The sequence below is a fragment of the Atractosteus spatula genome, chromosome 5, assembly GCF_055471065.1.
Source record: "Atractosteus spatula isolate fAtrSpa1 chromosome 5, fAtrSpa1.hap1, whole genome shotgun sequence".
NCBI lineage: Eukaryota > Metazoa > Chordata > Actinopteri > Semionotiformes > Lepisosteidae > Atractosteus > Atractosteus spatula.
The window spans coordinates 42,843,192-42,857,954 of NC_142710.1; the positions used below are offsets into that span (position 1 = coordinate 42,843,192).

The 14,763-nt window shown below is 46.9% G+C and overlaps 1 protein-coding gene across 1 annotated transcript in view; it reads right to left on the minus strand.

Moving 5' to 3' along the window:
• Positions 1 to 1,134: 1,134 nt before the first annotated feature.
• Positions 1,135 to 14,763, minus strand: part of LOC148835125 (PDZ domain-containing protein 7-like) — a 38,737-nt gene continuing 25,108 nt past the window's right edge. The window contains exons 13-15 of the mRNA XM_088917718.1: positions 11,686 to 12,369; positions 9,783 to 9,883; positions 1,135 to 1,284 (exon numbers count right to left, since the gene is read on the minus strand). Of these exons, the coding sequence (XP_088773844.1) occupies positions 1,135 to 1,284; positions 9,783 to 9,883; positions 11,686 to 12,369 (935 nt within the window). The remainder of the gene's footprint in view (positions 1,285 to 9,782; positions 9,884 to 11,685; positions 12,370 to 14,763) is intronic.

The window sequence follows — 14,763 nt, forward strand, 5'->3', positions numbered from 1 at the left end:
AAAGTTTTTCTTATACAATTTTTTCTTTCGTTTTACATTAACCTTAATTGTCATCAACCTAACTGCCATATTTTTTTGTGGACTACAAGATCTTGCTATCATATTTCATTTTTTGCCCTCTGAAACAGCACCACCCTCCTGTTTTACTTTTCTTTTCTACTGCAGTGTAGCTTTAAGGTGTGTGAGCCCAGCAGTTCTCCAAGTCTTTCTCCGGTTATTTTCAGCACCAGTTTGTGCTGTGAGGACACTGAGGTGTTGCCACACAGACAGATCTAAGACCCTGCCTGACACCAGGAGGTTTGACATTGCAGAAACCAGACCAGTATTAAAAACCAGTGACGCCTCCACCACTCAGCTCCCACTGCATGTCTCCTGCATGGTGGGCATCTCTCATCTGGGACAGTGTAGGTTACCGCTGTGTTACACTGAGGACATGCAGCCATTCCCAAAACCCTTAATAGCTGCTTTGCTTGTCCTTAAAAAGTGGAGCAACCCTGGTAAGCTTAGTAATTATACAGATTTTAGCCAGGAAAGAGAAGTGTTTACAGTACAATAGGCTGCTGAAGGAAGTGACAGCTGAGATTTTTTTTCGAAACCAGCAGGATAAGCTGTCTTGGAATGTACAGTAGGTGGTAAAGCCATCAGAGCTGCTCTGATAGTGCCATTCTTTCCACTGTCCTCTGGAGTCCTGAACCACAGCAAGTACAGAATCTGAATTTTCCAAATTGAACCCAACATAATTATTGCTAAGAAGGAATAGCAGTCCTCTACTTCTGAAAGTGGAATGGGTGCTGCTGCTGCAATTTATCAACTGTTCCTGCCTCTGTGTTTGAACAGATTTCTACACATGATGGCATTTCCATAACACTATGAGGAGCTGTTTCTCAGAAACATTAACTGGAGGCAGTTCTGTTTGTGAGCTGAGTCCTAGCCCGAGAAAAAGAGAAGCAGCTTTTTCACAGTTCAAAGTCTCTGAATTCTGTTCAGCTGCTTAAGTGCTGGTGCCTCAGCCTTCTGGCATTTCCATGCCTTCTCTTCGTATGGCTGATAGTATCACAGATCCTCCTCTGAACTCTAGGGGGAGCTGTGGAGGATCTCCTACCCAGCCTGCGCCTGCTGTGTCGAGCCAGGGAGTCAGTCTCTGGAGCTCTTGGGCACTTTCACCACGAACACCATGGGGTCAGTGGCCTTGTTGCTGAACGCGCGGCGGATGGTGTCCACTGCATGTTGATGAGTGACTCCCTGCAGGCTCTCCCCATCCACTGACACCAGCTCGTAGCCAGCCTGCCGCCATGCCAGGGCGAGAGAGAGAGAGAACGAGGGGTCAGGACAGACTCACACCACCAACAAACAACACTCTGCCATGTAGGTGCAGCCTCTTCCTTATACTGTACAGTACATGCAACGGTGATCAATGGGGACCAATCAAACGTAGACTGAAGTATGGTACATACAGTAATAACAAAATATTGAAAAGTTACAAACGCCCAGTTGATTTAACCAGTTACTGAGAGTTTATTGATCCAAGGGCCTTATCCTGGTGTTGGGGGACCAGTAGTTGGCACTCTTCCCTCTGGATGAGAATTTCCAGCCTGATGCTTCAATATGGTGACCAGGGACACTGTGCTGTAGGAGATGCTGTCCGTCAGATGAGACATTAAACCAGGTTCCTGTCTACCTGGTCATTACAGCTCCCAGGGCTGTTGCTAGGAGTAGGGCTGTCCTTTAGGATTGTGCAGTCTGGCCTCCAGAAATATCCCCTTTAATTTAGTTGCTAAAATAAGGAAACTGGAGATTGAAATTGGTCCTCTCCAATTTTATAAATGCTTTGGTACCATTTGTGATGAAAAGCGCTATATAACTACAAGGATTTTAATATTCCCTATGGCATTCACAGCATACATTTGAATATGTTTGCCAAATATGTGTTTACTAGTGGAAACTATGTGGAAGTGTGTTAAAATCTGTGAATAGGAGGCACCTCTTTACACAAAAGGATGTAGAAGGATGGAACAGGCTACCCAGCAATTTTGTAGAAGCACTGTTTCTACTACCAAACTGGCCAGATGGGCTAATTGTCCTCCTCTCTTCTATAACCTTTCTTATACTCTTATATCACTCACTGTCCATTTCTTACTGATCAAGGATTGTACAATACCCACAGACAGGTCAACATCATGTCAGGCCATTCGACTTTGAATGCTGAAATTCCTATTGATCCCGTTTGCATGTTTTAAGGCCAAGATGGGGCTGCTTTATGTAACAGTGAGACTAGTGGCATCCTAAGCCTGTTGCAAGGGTTGCTGGGAAGCTGTTGAAGGAGAAGTAACAGGAGAGTGGCGCCTTCTGCGTGTCTGCCTGCCAGCTGAACGAGTCATTAATTAGCCGTTTCCTGGTCTCTACCTGTCTGCACACATGCCATGTTTACCCCCGACTTATGTGCCTCTAGATGAAATCATCTCCTCTTCATCAGCCCAGATATTTTTATAATGCTGGCAGCTGCCGCCCATTGTTGCACAAAAGCTGTGACCAACCCCGCTGATGGATTAGCGTTAAATTACCGATTGAGCTCTCGGCTCCTCAAAAGATGAAGCTTAACTGTAATTTTATCCAATACAAGGTCATGGAAAACCGGAGCCTTTCCCAGCAAAAAACAGGCACAAGGTGGGATACGCCCTGAATGGGACGCCGGGTGTAAACACAACCACTCACACCAGGGCTAAGCTCCTGGAAACCAATTAACCTACCAGTATGTATTTGGACTGTGGGAGCAAACCCATGGGTAAACAGGACACACATACAGACTCCACACAGAGAGCATCCCAAGTCCAGAATTGAATCCTGGGCACCAGCACTGCAAGGCAGCAATGCCAACCACTGTACAACCATACCACCATACTAAAAATTTTAATCAGAAACCTTCCAATAGCTGCATTAAATTAGAAAAAAAAGGTCACATTTGTCTAGATGGCTTCCTTAACTTAGAATTCACTTAATAGAGAGGGACGCTGGAAATTCAGAAGACACAGATCAGAGGACTAGGATTAGAAAGACCAGCATTTGCGCCAATTCCAATGGCCTGACAGGACAACTGCCGTTTGCTTCACTGAGTAATGTTTCATGGCTTTTCCCATTTAAATCAAATTCCCATTTAAATATCCTTTTGGGAGATTTTCTAACTCAAAAAGAAATTGTTTTTGCTCTCAATTCAGAGAGATCAAAAACAAAGTTTACCATTTCTTTTCATCCAGGCCAGTAGTTTAATTTCCACGCACCAGATTTTGTGCATTTGGTTACTGCTAGAAATCACCAGATTTTAGAGTCTATGACTGGGCAGAGTGGTGTCTTATCAGTGTTTGACCTCTTGAAAGTTTGACAACTGATTTTCAAAAAAATGGCCACAAAAAACTTTTGACCTGCCTCTCACCATGAGAAACTGTCAATAGTGAAGTTACACAGCTCATCACTGGTGACAAAGCTCCACAGTTCCTACACACTCCTCTCAGTATCTCAGCTTTAACCTTTTAATCTCATGATTTCCATATTCAATGTGTAGTATTTCCATATTCAGTGTATCCATAATTAATTGTGATCCCAGAGGCTCATTGTCTCCTGTCTCGCACAGTGATTCCTCGTGCATGTCCCTAGGAGGCATCGGACACACACAAGGCTGTCACACACACCCTCTTTAACTCTCAAAGGTTCAGCCCTGTTCTTAAAGACTCAGCTTCTCACTTTGTGAAGTTCATATCATCACTACATGTCACAATTCCAGAAATAAAGAGGATGTAAAAATCCCGGGAGAAGGGAGTATCAGTCACTGTAGGCAGCAAATCAGATCTACAGTATAAGTGTGACTGAAACACACAAGTAACCAACTTTGCGGTTATCCGGTAACCTCCTAGCTTGATCCAAGCTAGAATACTGCTTCCAGCTGGCCCCACGTCTTAAAAATATATAGAAGCTTTACAAAAAGAGGAAATAATAGCAAAAAGCCACCAGACAGCCAAGACAGACTGAAGAACCTCAATCTTCTGAAATCTCTGTAAAAGACAAGTGAGAGAGTTGACTGAAATGTTCAAATCTTTTTAGAGGTCATGGCACAGATTACCACATACTGTACACAGGGCACTGTGGCAGAATCACCTCGCGGGTAGGCAAATACCCTGGCTGGCACTGATGGACTGTGATGGCTGACTCTAACCACAAAGTTAAAATTCCTGTTGTGTACAGTATCTCTGGGATGCAGCATGTGGAGAATTCTGGGTATCGTACTTCTGGGCTGTGGCCGTAAAAGTGTTAACAGCTCCAGCAGCGCTCCTGCTCTGCTTCTGGAGGTTTCCTGGAGGAGAAGCACATGGGGAGAGGCCGACCCCAGCGAATGGGCAGCTTCCTGTGTAATCATCCGCAGCAAGGACACACCTGCCTGAGAGCAATGCTGAGAGGCCACCTGGGACCCCTCTCCGCAGTTCCTTCCCCCCATTTATCTTCCTGACTTCACACGCTACGCTGTGAATGCTCTGCTGGCCCGCGGACGTCAGCAGCACCACGAGGGCTCTGGCACAGCGGGGACGGCAAACTGGGTCCAGCCTAATGGGGAGGTGGATTTCCCCATGATGCCCCCCTGGCTGGCACACACTGCTCATTCCAGGCCTCCAGGCTGCTGTGGGCGCTGCACCTGTGCTATGATAGCAACTGACGCACGAAACTGGAGCAGTTGAATGTGGAATTGGGCTATAGGGCTCTGCCAAATTAAGTACAAATTCATCTAACAGAATAAAAACTGCAAGATGACTGAAGCTGTATGACTCTTCCAATGTGGCTGGCAGCAGACGGAAAGTCCACTATATATTTATAATATAATAACAGTATATATGTATATTGATTAATCATGAAATCATGCAATCATGAAAAAAGCAAAGAGATGGTCATGGTTTTTAATTTTTACTGTGCATTGCACTGAGACCTGCAGGAGGCGCTATTGTGTATGAGTACTAAAGGAGAGTAACAAGGAAAGCGTCCTGCCCTTATTCTAGGGAAAATTGAGTCTCTACTGTTAGCAGACTCTAATACCATCTCCTCCTTCATGGCTGTCTCAGAGGACCACTGCAACGGATCACCCTAAAACAGCACTTTCCTCTGGCCACTGAGGACGGACGGTAAAGAAAAGCTGGTGGAAAAAGATTTGTGGAAACTGATCAGCTTCATTGTTAATAATTAGCCACATACAGCCTGACACATACAGACTTGGCAAAGGGAATGTGTGCTTGTGCTCCTGAGTCTTTTAGCACACTATAAAAGGCTGCAAAAAATGAATTTGACTAGACAAAAAAAGGACAAACTATATATTTGTTTGAAAATGAAATCTGGATAAAGGGAAGACAGGAGAGCATGACTGGTATTTACTCCACTGTGTAAAAAGTTCATAGATCCCCTGGCTCCTAAGGGAAAAACCCCCTGTAGCTGCAGCTGTCCCAGTATGCATTACTGGGGCAGCACTGTGAAAGGGGATCCAGCCCAGGAGCACAAGCAGGCCTGTAACCCCCTCCCACACCAGGCAGTGAGGCACACACTGCGCTCTGTTCCACAAGGGAAGTGTCACGAACCGCATACCTACAGTACGAGCACCTCTCACCGCCAACACCCGCGCACTAATTAATCAATTGTCATTCCTCACACTCTTCCCTACTTACACCCACTCACTCCACTCACTCCCCGCTCACTATTGAGAATAACCCTTGGCTTTCTCTGGTGCGTGTAAACTACTCTCGACCTGATTTCTGGCTACCCGACCTTGTTCCCTCCTGCTCCGACTTTGCCTCGCCTCTCGTTTTGGATTTGGATACCCTCGACCTGACTCTTTTGGCTACCCGACCTAATTCTTGTGTTTCGACGACGACTTTTGCCTTTTGCTTTTGGGATTTGGATGCCAATCGGTAGCATTCACCTTCAGTCTCAGCACTGCTGCTCCTAACGCCATCAATGACCTGCGATCTTACACAGAGTAACAACACCTCAGCCAACGGCACGTGTTTCACTGCCAGACGTGAGCTGTACTAAGTGCTCAGATGCAGACCACACTTATGGGCAAATTTATACAGCAGCAAATGACAGAACAAAGGGGTGATCACAGGATTTCACTGAACAGATTACAGGCTCCTGTCCTGCACACACCAGTGAGGATGTTGTCTCATAGCCTAGTGCTTCCTCTTGTTATGATTAAAGCCCTACAGCTGGGGAGGGTGTGTCTCGCCTGATAAATCAGCTTGGGGCATTCGATGTATGCTTTCCCCTGGAATGTAACAGAGCACAAAAGCACATCAACATACCTTTTATCATTTAAAATCAAAATCATTTAAAAATATTGGATGGAAGGAAAATCAGTATTCTTGGCAGGGAACACCGTTCTGGGGTGTGAAACAGTGCTACAACAGCAGTGAAAAAAAACCTAAAACTATAACCGCTGTAAAGATTTCAAAACCTTCTCAGTATCGGAAGGAGAGTTAAGGGCTGGTTAAAAAACAACGTGCAGATACACCCAGTCACTTTGCATCTAGGTAGTGTACATTGCAGAAGATGAAATAAATGATACAGTACTGAACTAGATTACTTTTCAAAGGACTTGCTCATATAGACTGTAGAATTCCCAACACAAGACATATAAATCCTACTAAAATTATACCTTCAAGAGTTTGACCTCACTAGGATTGTTCGCTGTGTGACAAGAGAAACCTTGTGCTAGAAGAAGTGCAAAGGAGAGCAGGGCTAACTCCTGGCCAGAAGGGCAGGTCAAGGGAGCTGAATCAGTAAGTTTATAACAGAGAGCACCACATGACATCACTCAAGTATTCTAAATCCTGAGGGGTTTTGATGAGGGACTTTTTCACGATCAGCAACAATGAAAGGATGGATGGCCACAAGCAGAAAAAAAGCTAAGGAACCTTCAGGAAAGAGACAACTTTACACAAAAGGTTGTAGGGGTCTGGAACCAACTCCCTAACCTTAAGATTAAAGCCAATTCTGTGGATCCTTTAAGATCCAGTAATTTGATGGGATTCCCGGCTCAGTGTGTTCTAGCAAACAGATGGACTAGATGGTCTTCTCTCATTTGTAATGTTTTTAACTGAGTGAACACACACCCCTTCCCTTCACTTTTCCTACAGGACGACACACTAAGCTGCTGTTGCAATTGATGACGCAACTTCCTAACCAGAGCCTGTAGTTCACTATCAATCCCCTATCAATCTATCAATCCCCTATCTCTTCGGACATCACTTGTTACTTTCAAACCAGTGACCTGGTGGTAAAGGTGATGCCCTGAGGTTCAGGTTAAGGCAGCATTGTGGGAGTCAACATCTCTCAGGTCAGAACTGAGAGACAAACTGCACAGCTGTTTCAATGTTTCAGGTTTTATGAGTGGTATATCGGACATGGAGAATTAAAGTGACACTAAGCACTTTTATCTCAACTTCATCAGTAGAACGTGCACCCGAAATTGCTCAGACAGCTAAGTAATTGGAGTCTTATCGAGTCTTATCGTTTTCCAAGCACTAGATCTGGTGTGACAACATATGTGACATCACAGCAGACGTGGAAACTGAGATGCCTAGCAGACATCTGATCTCCCAGCGGCCCCTGTAGCATCCCTTGCACGGTGCTGTCACCTGATCTGTACCAGCCTTGAGGAGGATCCCACTCCACACCTGGGATCCCAGCCTTGACCTCACTCTCTGGGTCACTTCACAGCACGCCTGCCCAGTACGGAGCACAGCTCACCTTCTCGAACACCGCCATGCCATCAAACCCTCCAGTATGAAGCTGCTAGTCTGACAGCAGTGTCCTCCCTTCAAGCTTCACCCTCTTCTTCCCGTCTTATAGCATCTTATAGACTATTGAATTGTTTGCTTGGAGAGATTTGGGGTGTATTTAAGTACTAACACTGAAGATCTGATTAATCCACTTCCCATGAATTTTTCTCACTAATTATTGTTGTTATGTGGTGCAACAACAGATGGTATATTCAGGTGGCCCAGTGGGGTTAGTGCTACTGCCTCATGGCTCTCTGGTCCTGGGTCAGACAGAGGACAGGGGCGCCGTCAGGTGGAAAACTAAAACAAAGCAGCACAGTGTTGTACTGGGTATCACTGCCTCTTCACAGCTGCATGGTCCTGGGTTCAGATCTGGATCTATTGGTGTGATGTTTGCATGTTCTCCTCATGCTCTGGTGAGTTATCCCCGAGTGAAAGACCTGCTCCCCAGGTTAACAGGCAGGAATTGCTCCCAACATGACCGTGTGAGTGAAATGCCTGTGTGTCCTGCGATGGCCTGGCCTCCCGTCCACGATGTAGCCCTGCCTTGTGCCCCATGTCTGCCGACTCAACACGACCCACTAAGGTTGAAACACCTGCCGAGTATGGATCACTAGGGCACAGTACTCATCTGGGCAGCATGTCTGGCAGGGAGAGCGGGCCCGAATGTCCAGGAGACAGGACCAGTTGTCTGCCAACACACGCAATGCCTGTTTGGCGCTCCTTATTAATTGCCATTAATTAATGTGGTGTATGCTATTTCATCCTGCAAGCATGGTACCCCATGCTTTTCACATGTCTTTCAGTAGCAACAATAGGGATGCTGTCACGCCCTCTGCAGTCAGAGGGCGCTCCTACTCTGTCCTGTCCCTAGTTTCCTGTGCTTTGCTCTCCTTCCTGCGTCTCTCTTTCTCTGGGGCTATATATTTCAGGGTCACTTATTCTGCTACGTTCAGCATTGACGTTCGGATGTCCTGAAACCCGCCAAACATCCAGGTCGCCCCACGTCCGCTACCTGAGGGCATTGATTTCGACTCCTGAACTGCTGAGCCCAGGCTAATCCCCCATTCCGCCGCTACGCACATGGGTCTTTTTCCACTCTCCAGCCTTTCCACGCTTTGTCCCTTCTGACATCCGTGACAGATGCTTTGCTACTGTCGAATTAAGGTTCTGTTCACAGGCTGTAAACCAGGGCCCTAAAAAAAAACAACTTCAGCCGCAGTCAGCCCTCCATGCAGCTGTGAAATCGGAAATTGTACTTTGGCTCTGTCTGTCCCCACATTACCAGCAAGAGTAAGGCCGAGGCTCAAACTTTGCCCTTTACAATCCCTACAAATGCATCAGCTCTCCATCATTCTCTCTGAACACTCACCTTTGCACTCAGAAACCTGCCTGGTTTGTCTGGGTTTTTTTTTACATGTGGCCAGGATGATTAAACAAGTCCCTGCTTTTCAAACGTCACAGGCTTTGCCCCTCAGCTCTTTTTGGGGTCACTATTTAGGGTTCATGACCCCAAGGGAATATACAAAACCCAACTAGAGCTACAGTTGTTGGTTTAGGTGGAAGTTAGACGCTGACCTCTCTCCTGTTCAGTGTTAGGAAATGGAAGACAATGCAGGTGATGTTAAATAGTAACTACTGACTGACTGGCATGGCCTGACATCCTCTGGACATAGTAGGCTTGTTGCCTGTGGCTCTCAAGAGATATGGTCCAGCCTAGTCTCTTTGAATCATAATCCCTTTCCCCTCAGCTGATTAAATTCTTCCTTCACTGGACCAATTACCCTTCTAAGGGCTTCTAACTCGAAACCCTGGAAATACATAAAAAGGCAGCTCCAGTCTTTCTCATCGTCCACCCCAAACCGTGTGCAGAGAACTGGACAGTGCAGGCATGCAGCTGCTGGAGAAGTGGGGTCAGAAAGCAACGCACTGAGACTCCACTCCCTGGGAGTGTCGGGAAGTGCCTGGCCTCACCTTCAGTGTGGCACTGCTGGAGGCTGCTCCGCCAGGGAATATCTTCTCGATCTTCACCACTGGCTGCACCTTGGATTCCATCCCTCCTGAGATGCTGATTCCTGGAGAGATAGAGGGCAAGTTAGGATCCCCGCCCAGGAGAACGAGACACTCCTGGGGCGCTGAGCTCGACTGAGCCATGTCTGCGCTGCCATCGGTCACATCAGTCAGACACGTGGCACTGTGGGAGAGCCCTGTTTTTACTGACTGCCTGGGCTGTCAGTCAGAGGACTGAGAAGGACTGGGCACTGGACGTGACAGGAATGAACAGCACTCCTGAGCCACGCCAGATCCGTCGTTATTATAGCAGCTACAAGAAGGGCTATTTCACCATCACCTCCTCATGTGATGAAAAACTAGAAGCCAAGGGGTTACATTTTTGCCATTTCCCTGTGGTTTCTAACTGGATGAGATAAACGGTGTGCATGGCCCTGAATTTAAATTAAGTGGGAGAAGCGGTTCTGTGATTATATTATCCACGATTGGTAGCCGACTTATGAAATGCTCTTTTCAAGCAGCAGTGAGTGTATCGGAGCCTAATGCAGTAAAAAAAGCAAAGCTCTGTTCTGCACTGGAGAGCATTTTAACATTTCATCTAGAGAGATTATGCTTCAGTATAGGCTCGCTGTTATGATGGATCTCTCCTAAATCCTCATTATATCCCGGAAGTCTTCTCCATCAGTCCACCTGGATTGTCAGATATGGCCACATGCGTTATGTAGCCCTGTTACTATAAACAAACATGTTAGATAACCACCAGCCTCTTCTGTGCACTGAGCCCTTACAGCCATTTGCCAATGAGGTTCAGTACTGAAATCCAAAATTAAGATATTGCAACTTTACTCCCTCTACTGGCCAATCATTATAAAGACAGCATGAAAACAGCAGTCCAGTGCATTATCACTGAATTACAGTTAGCCAATATTAATTTAGCTTGGCACAGGTACAGTAAAATTAAAGCAGGGTTGGTGACATTCTTAATGAATGTAATGCAGCATGGTGCACTGATAAATGTAATAATGTAATGATGACGGTGCATTGCACAAGATGATGACAGAGCTCTGCCCTACTTAAATAAGGCCCCTAAAGAGTAGAATTTTCCTGTTTACCCTCAAGGATAAACATCAGCCTTCTACATAAGCACCTGCATCTGCCTGATACAAAAAGATCAAGCAACCAGATGCTGCTGCTTGTGCCTGCTCTGTTTGGTGACTAGTACAGCCATATCACCCTGCACCTCACAACTGGCAACCCCCTGAAGCTAAGCAGGTGTGAGCCTGTTCAGTACCTGGATGTGAGACCTCCAGGGAAAAACTAAGGTTGCTGCTGGAAGAGGTGTTAGTGGGGCCAGCAGGGGGTACTCACCCTGAGGTCCATGTGGGTCCTAATGCCCCAGTATAGTGACAGGGACACTATACTGTAAACAGGTGCTGACCTTTGGATGAGATGTAAAACTGAGATCCTGACTTTTTGTGGTCATTAAAAATCCCAGGGTGTTTCTTGAAAAGAGTAGGGGTGTAACCCCGGTGTCCTGGCCAAATTTCCCCTTGGCCCTTACCAATCATGGCCTCCTAATAATCCCCCTCTATGAACTGGCTTCATCACTCTGTTCTCCTCCCCACTGATAGCTGATGTGTGGTGAGTGTTCTGGCGCACTATGGCTGCCGTTGCATCATCCAGGTGGATGCTGCACATTGGTGGTGGTGGAGGGGAGTCCCCATTACCTGTAAAGCGCTTTGAGTGGAGTGTCCAGAAAAGCGCTATATAAGTGTAAGCAATTATTATTAATTATTAAAGAGACAGTGGCACACTGTGGCTGACACTGGAAAGGGCAATAGCCAGCCTGAGGTCACTGCACACTCACCCAGGGACTGCTTGGTTTTTGAGATGGTGACAGTGGTTAGTTCATATTCCTCTACTGGTGCGTTGGCTGGGCTGCCGCTTAAGCCATTCTGCGAGTGTCCATTCACCTGCCCCCTTCCCGCCCTTACTGTAGGGGGTGCTGTCGAGCCCCTGTCGGAACTGAGGTCCCGGAGATTAGCACTGCCAGGAGACCCTTCTCCTCCTGCGCCTCCAAAGATCTCCGACAGCATCGGCCTGGATCTGCGGGGGGCGTTGATCACAGTGTACAGGGAGTCCTTGCTTTTCTCTGCTTTCTCCTTCCTGGCTTTTGCCTGGCCGTTTCGGAAGGGAGATCTCCCCCTTTCTGAAGCGGTATGGCCCCTGTCAGCCGCGGAGTGCAACGACACCTCATCATAGTGGACGGAGCGGACCGTACCAGGACTGTCCCTCGTCAGAGGGGCGTCTGGTTCTGAGCGCTGGGTCTCAGCCAGCAGCCAATTGGAGCGCATGGGGCTGGCTGGGAGGGGTTTAAGGGCCTCTGTGGAGTAGCTGTCCACTTGCACGTCCTGGAGAGGGGTCAGAGTCCTGGAGGGGAGCTGTCGGATATCCTGTAGCCCAGAGAGCCGCAGCTTCTCAATCTCCGCCATCAGCTGCCTGTCCTTCTCGAAGTCCTGCACCGGCTTAAGCTGGAACCCCCCCCTGTAATCTAGAAACAAACCACACAGCTATTAACACGATTGACACCGTCGCCGCCCTGCTGGAGGGCATGCACCCGGTGTCCCAATAACATCTCTGTTATTGTAGGGGTGTGACCCCGGCGTCCTGGCCAAATTTCCCATTGGCCCTTACCAATCATGGCCTCCTAATAATCCCCATCTATGAATTGGCTTCATTACTTTGCTCTCCTCCCCACTAACAGCTATTATTCTATTATTCAACTTTACTGTCATTATACTTACACAGGTGCATAGTATAATGAAAAGTGTTTCTCATTAGTCACTCAGGTGCATTATATAAATAGGACAGAAGATAAGACAATAGACACTAACACAATAGCAATAACAGTAACATGTAATAACATAACATAAATAACATGTAATCAAGTAATCAAAACTGTGCAAAATTCCGCAAACAGAGAAAATATAACAGGACAAAAACAGTGCAAGGTAATTCTTGGAACAGTGCAAAAATAGTATGGTTAAAAATAGTATGGTTAATTAATAAATATTAAATATTATTACGACCGGTACAGTTTTACTGGGCTATCGAGGGGACAGTACAATTTCGGCTTATATATGTGTGTGTGTAGTGGTGTGGGAGTACAGTCATTGTGGGTACAGGAAGACGTTAGGAGAGATCATAATATGGTGGGAGGGAGTGGGGGCGTCACCAACTTGACAGCTCTGGGGAAGAAGCTATTTTGGAGTCTAGTTGTGTGCGACTGGAGTGACCGGAACCTTCTGCCAGATGGTAGGGGGACAAATAAGTTATGAGTGGGGTGAGTGGGGTCAGACATAATTTTGGTGGCTTTTTTCAGACTCCTGGTGTTGTATATTTCCTGGATGGATGGTAAGGCACTGCCGATGATGTGTTGGGCAGTTTTGACCACCCTCTGCAGTGCCTTACGGTCGGATGCGGTGCAGTTGCCGTACCAGACTGTGATGCAGCTGGTCAGTATGCTCTCCACTGTACATCTGTAGAAGTTGGTGAGGATCTGTGGATGTAGGTGTATTTTCTTCAGCCTTCTCAGGAAGTACAGCCGCTGTTGTGCCTTCTTGATGAGACTGGAGGTGTTGAGTGCCCATGTGAGGTCCTTAGAGATGTGAACACCTAGGAATTTGAAGTTATTCACCATCTCCACCGCAGACCCTTCTATGTAGATGGAGGAGTGAACTTTTCCTTGTCTTCTGAAGTCAGCAATCAGCTCTTTGGTTTTGCTGATGTTGAGACATAGGTTGTTGGTTCGGCACCAGTCTGCAAGTTGTTTTATCTCCTCCCTGTAGGCAGTCTCATCATTGTCAGTGAACAGGCCCACGACTGTGGTATCGTCGGAATACTTGATGATGGTGTTTGTGCTGAACTTGGCAGTACAGTCGTGGGTGAACAGGGAGTAAAGCAGTGGGCTGAGCACACAGCCTTGAGGGGCACCTGTGTAAAAGGTGAGCGTGTTGGAGGTGAGGTTGCCAATCCTGACAGTCTGGGGTCTGCTGGTGAGGAAGTCTAGGATCCAGCTGCAGAGGGTTGTATCTAAACCTAGAGCCCTGCATTTGGTAGAAAGTTTTATGGGTATGATGGTGTTAAATGCTGAGCTAAAGTCAATGAACAGCATTCTTGTATAGGTGTACCTTTTATCCAGGTGGGTTAGTGTGGTGTGTAAAGCTATAGAGATTGCGTCCTCTGTGGAACGGTTTGTGCGATAGGCAAACTGAAGAGGATCCAGTGTTTTTGGAATGCTGGCTTTAATGTGTGGAATAAGTAGTTTTTCAAAGCACTTCATTATGATGGGGGTGAGTGCAATAGGGCGGTAGTCGTTCAGGCATGTGGGGGCTGATTTTTTCAGTACTGGCACGATGGTGGTCGTCTTGAAGCAGCTAGGTACAGTGGCCTGGGCCAAGGACAGGTTGAAGATGTCGGTACAGACATCAGCTATCTGCCAGGCACATGTTCTGAGTACCAGGCCAGGGATACCATCAGGTCCAGCAGCTTTATGTGTGTTCACTCTACTTAGTGATTTCCACACATCTATCTTGGATAGTGTGGCAGGGGAGTCAGTGGTCCAGGTGGTTGGTTCAGGGTTTTGAGCTTCGAAGCGTGGGTAGAAGGTGTTAAGCTTGTTTGGAAGAGAGGGGTCAGTAGCGCTTACAGGGCTTGTTTTGCTCTTGTAGCTTGAGATTGTATTTATGTCTTGCCACATGCGTCGTGGGTTAGCGTTGGTGTTGTAGTGGTGTTCTATCTGGGATTTGTACTGTTTCTTGGGAGATTTTATGCCAGCTCTTAATTTTTTCCTAGCCCCTCTCAGTTCTTCCTCATTACCAGATTTGAAGGCTGCATCACGGGCTTTGAGCAGGGAGCGGAACTCAGTGTTCATCCAAGGTTTTTG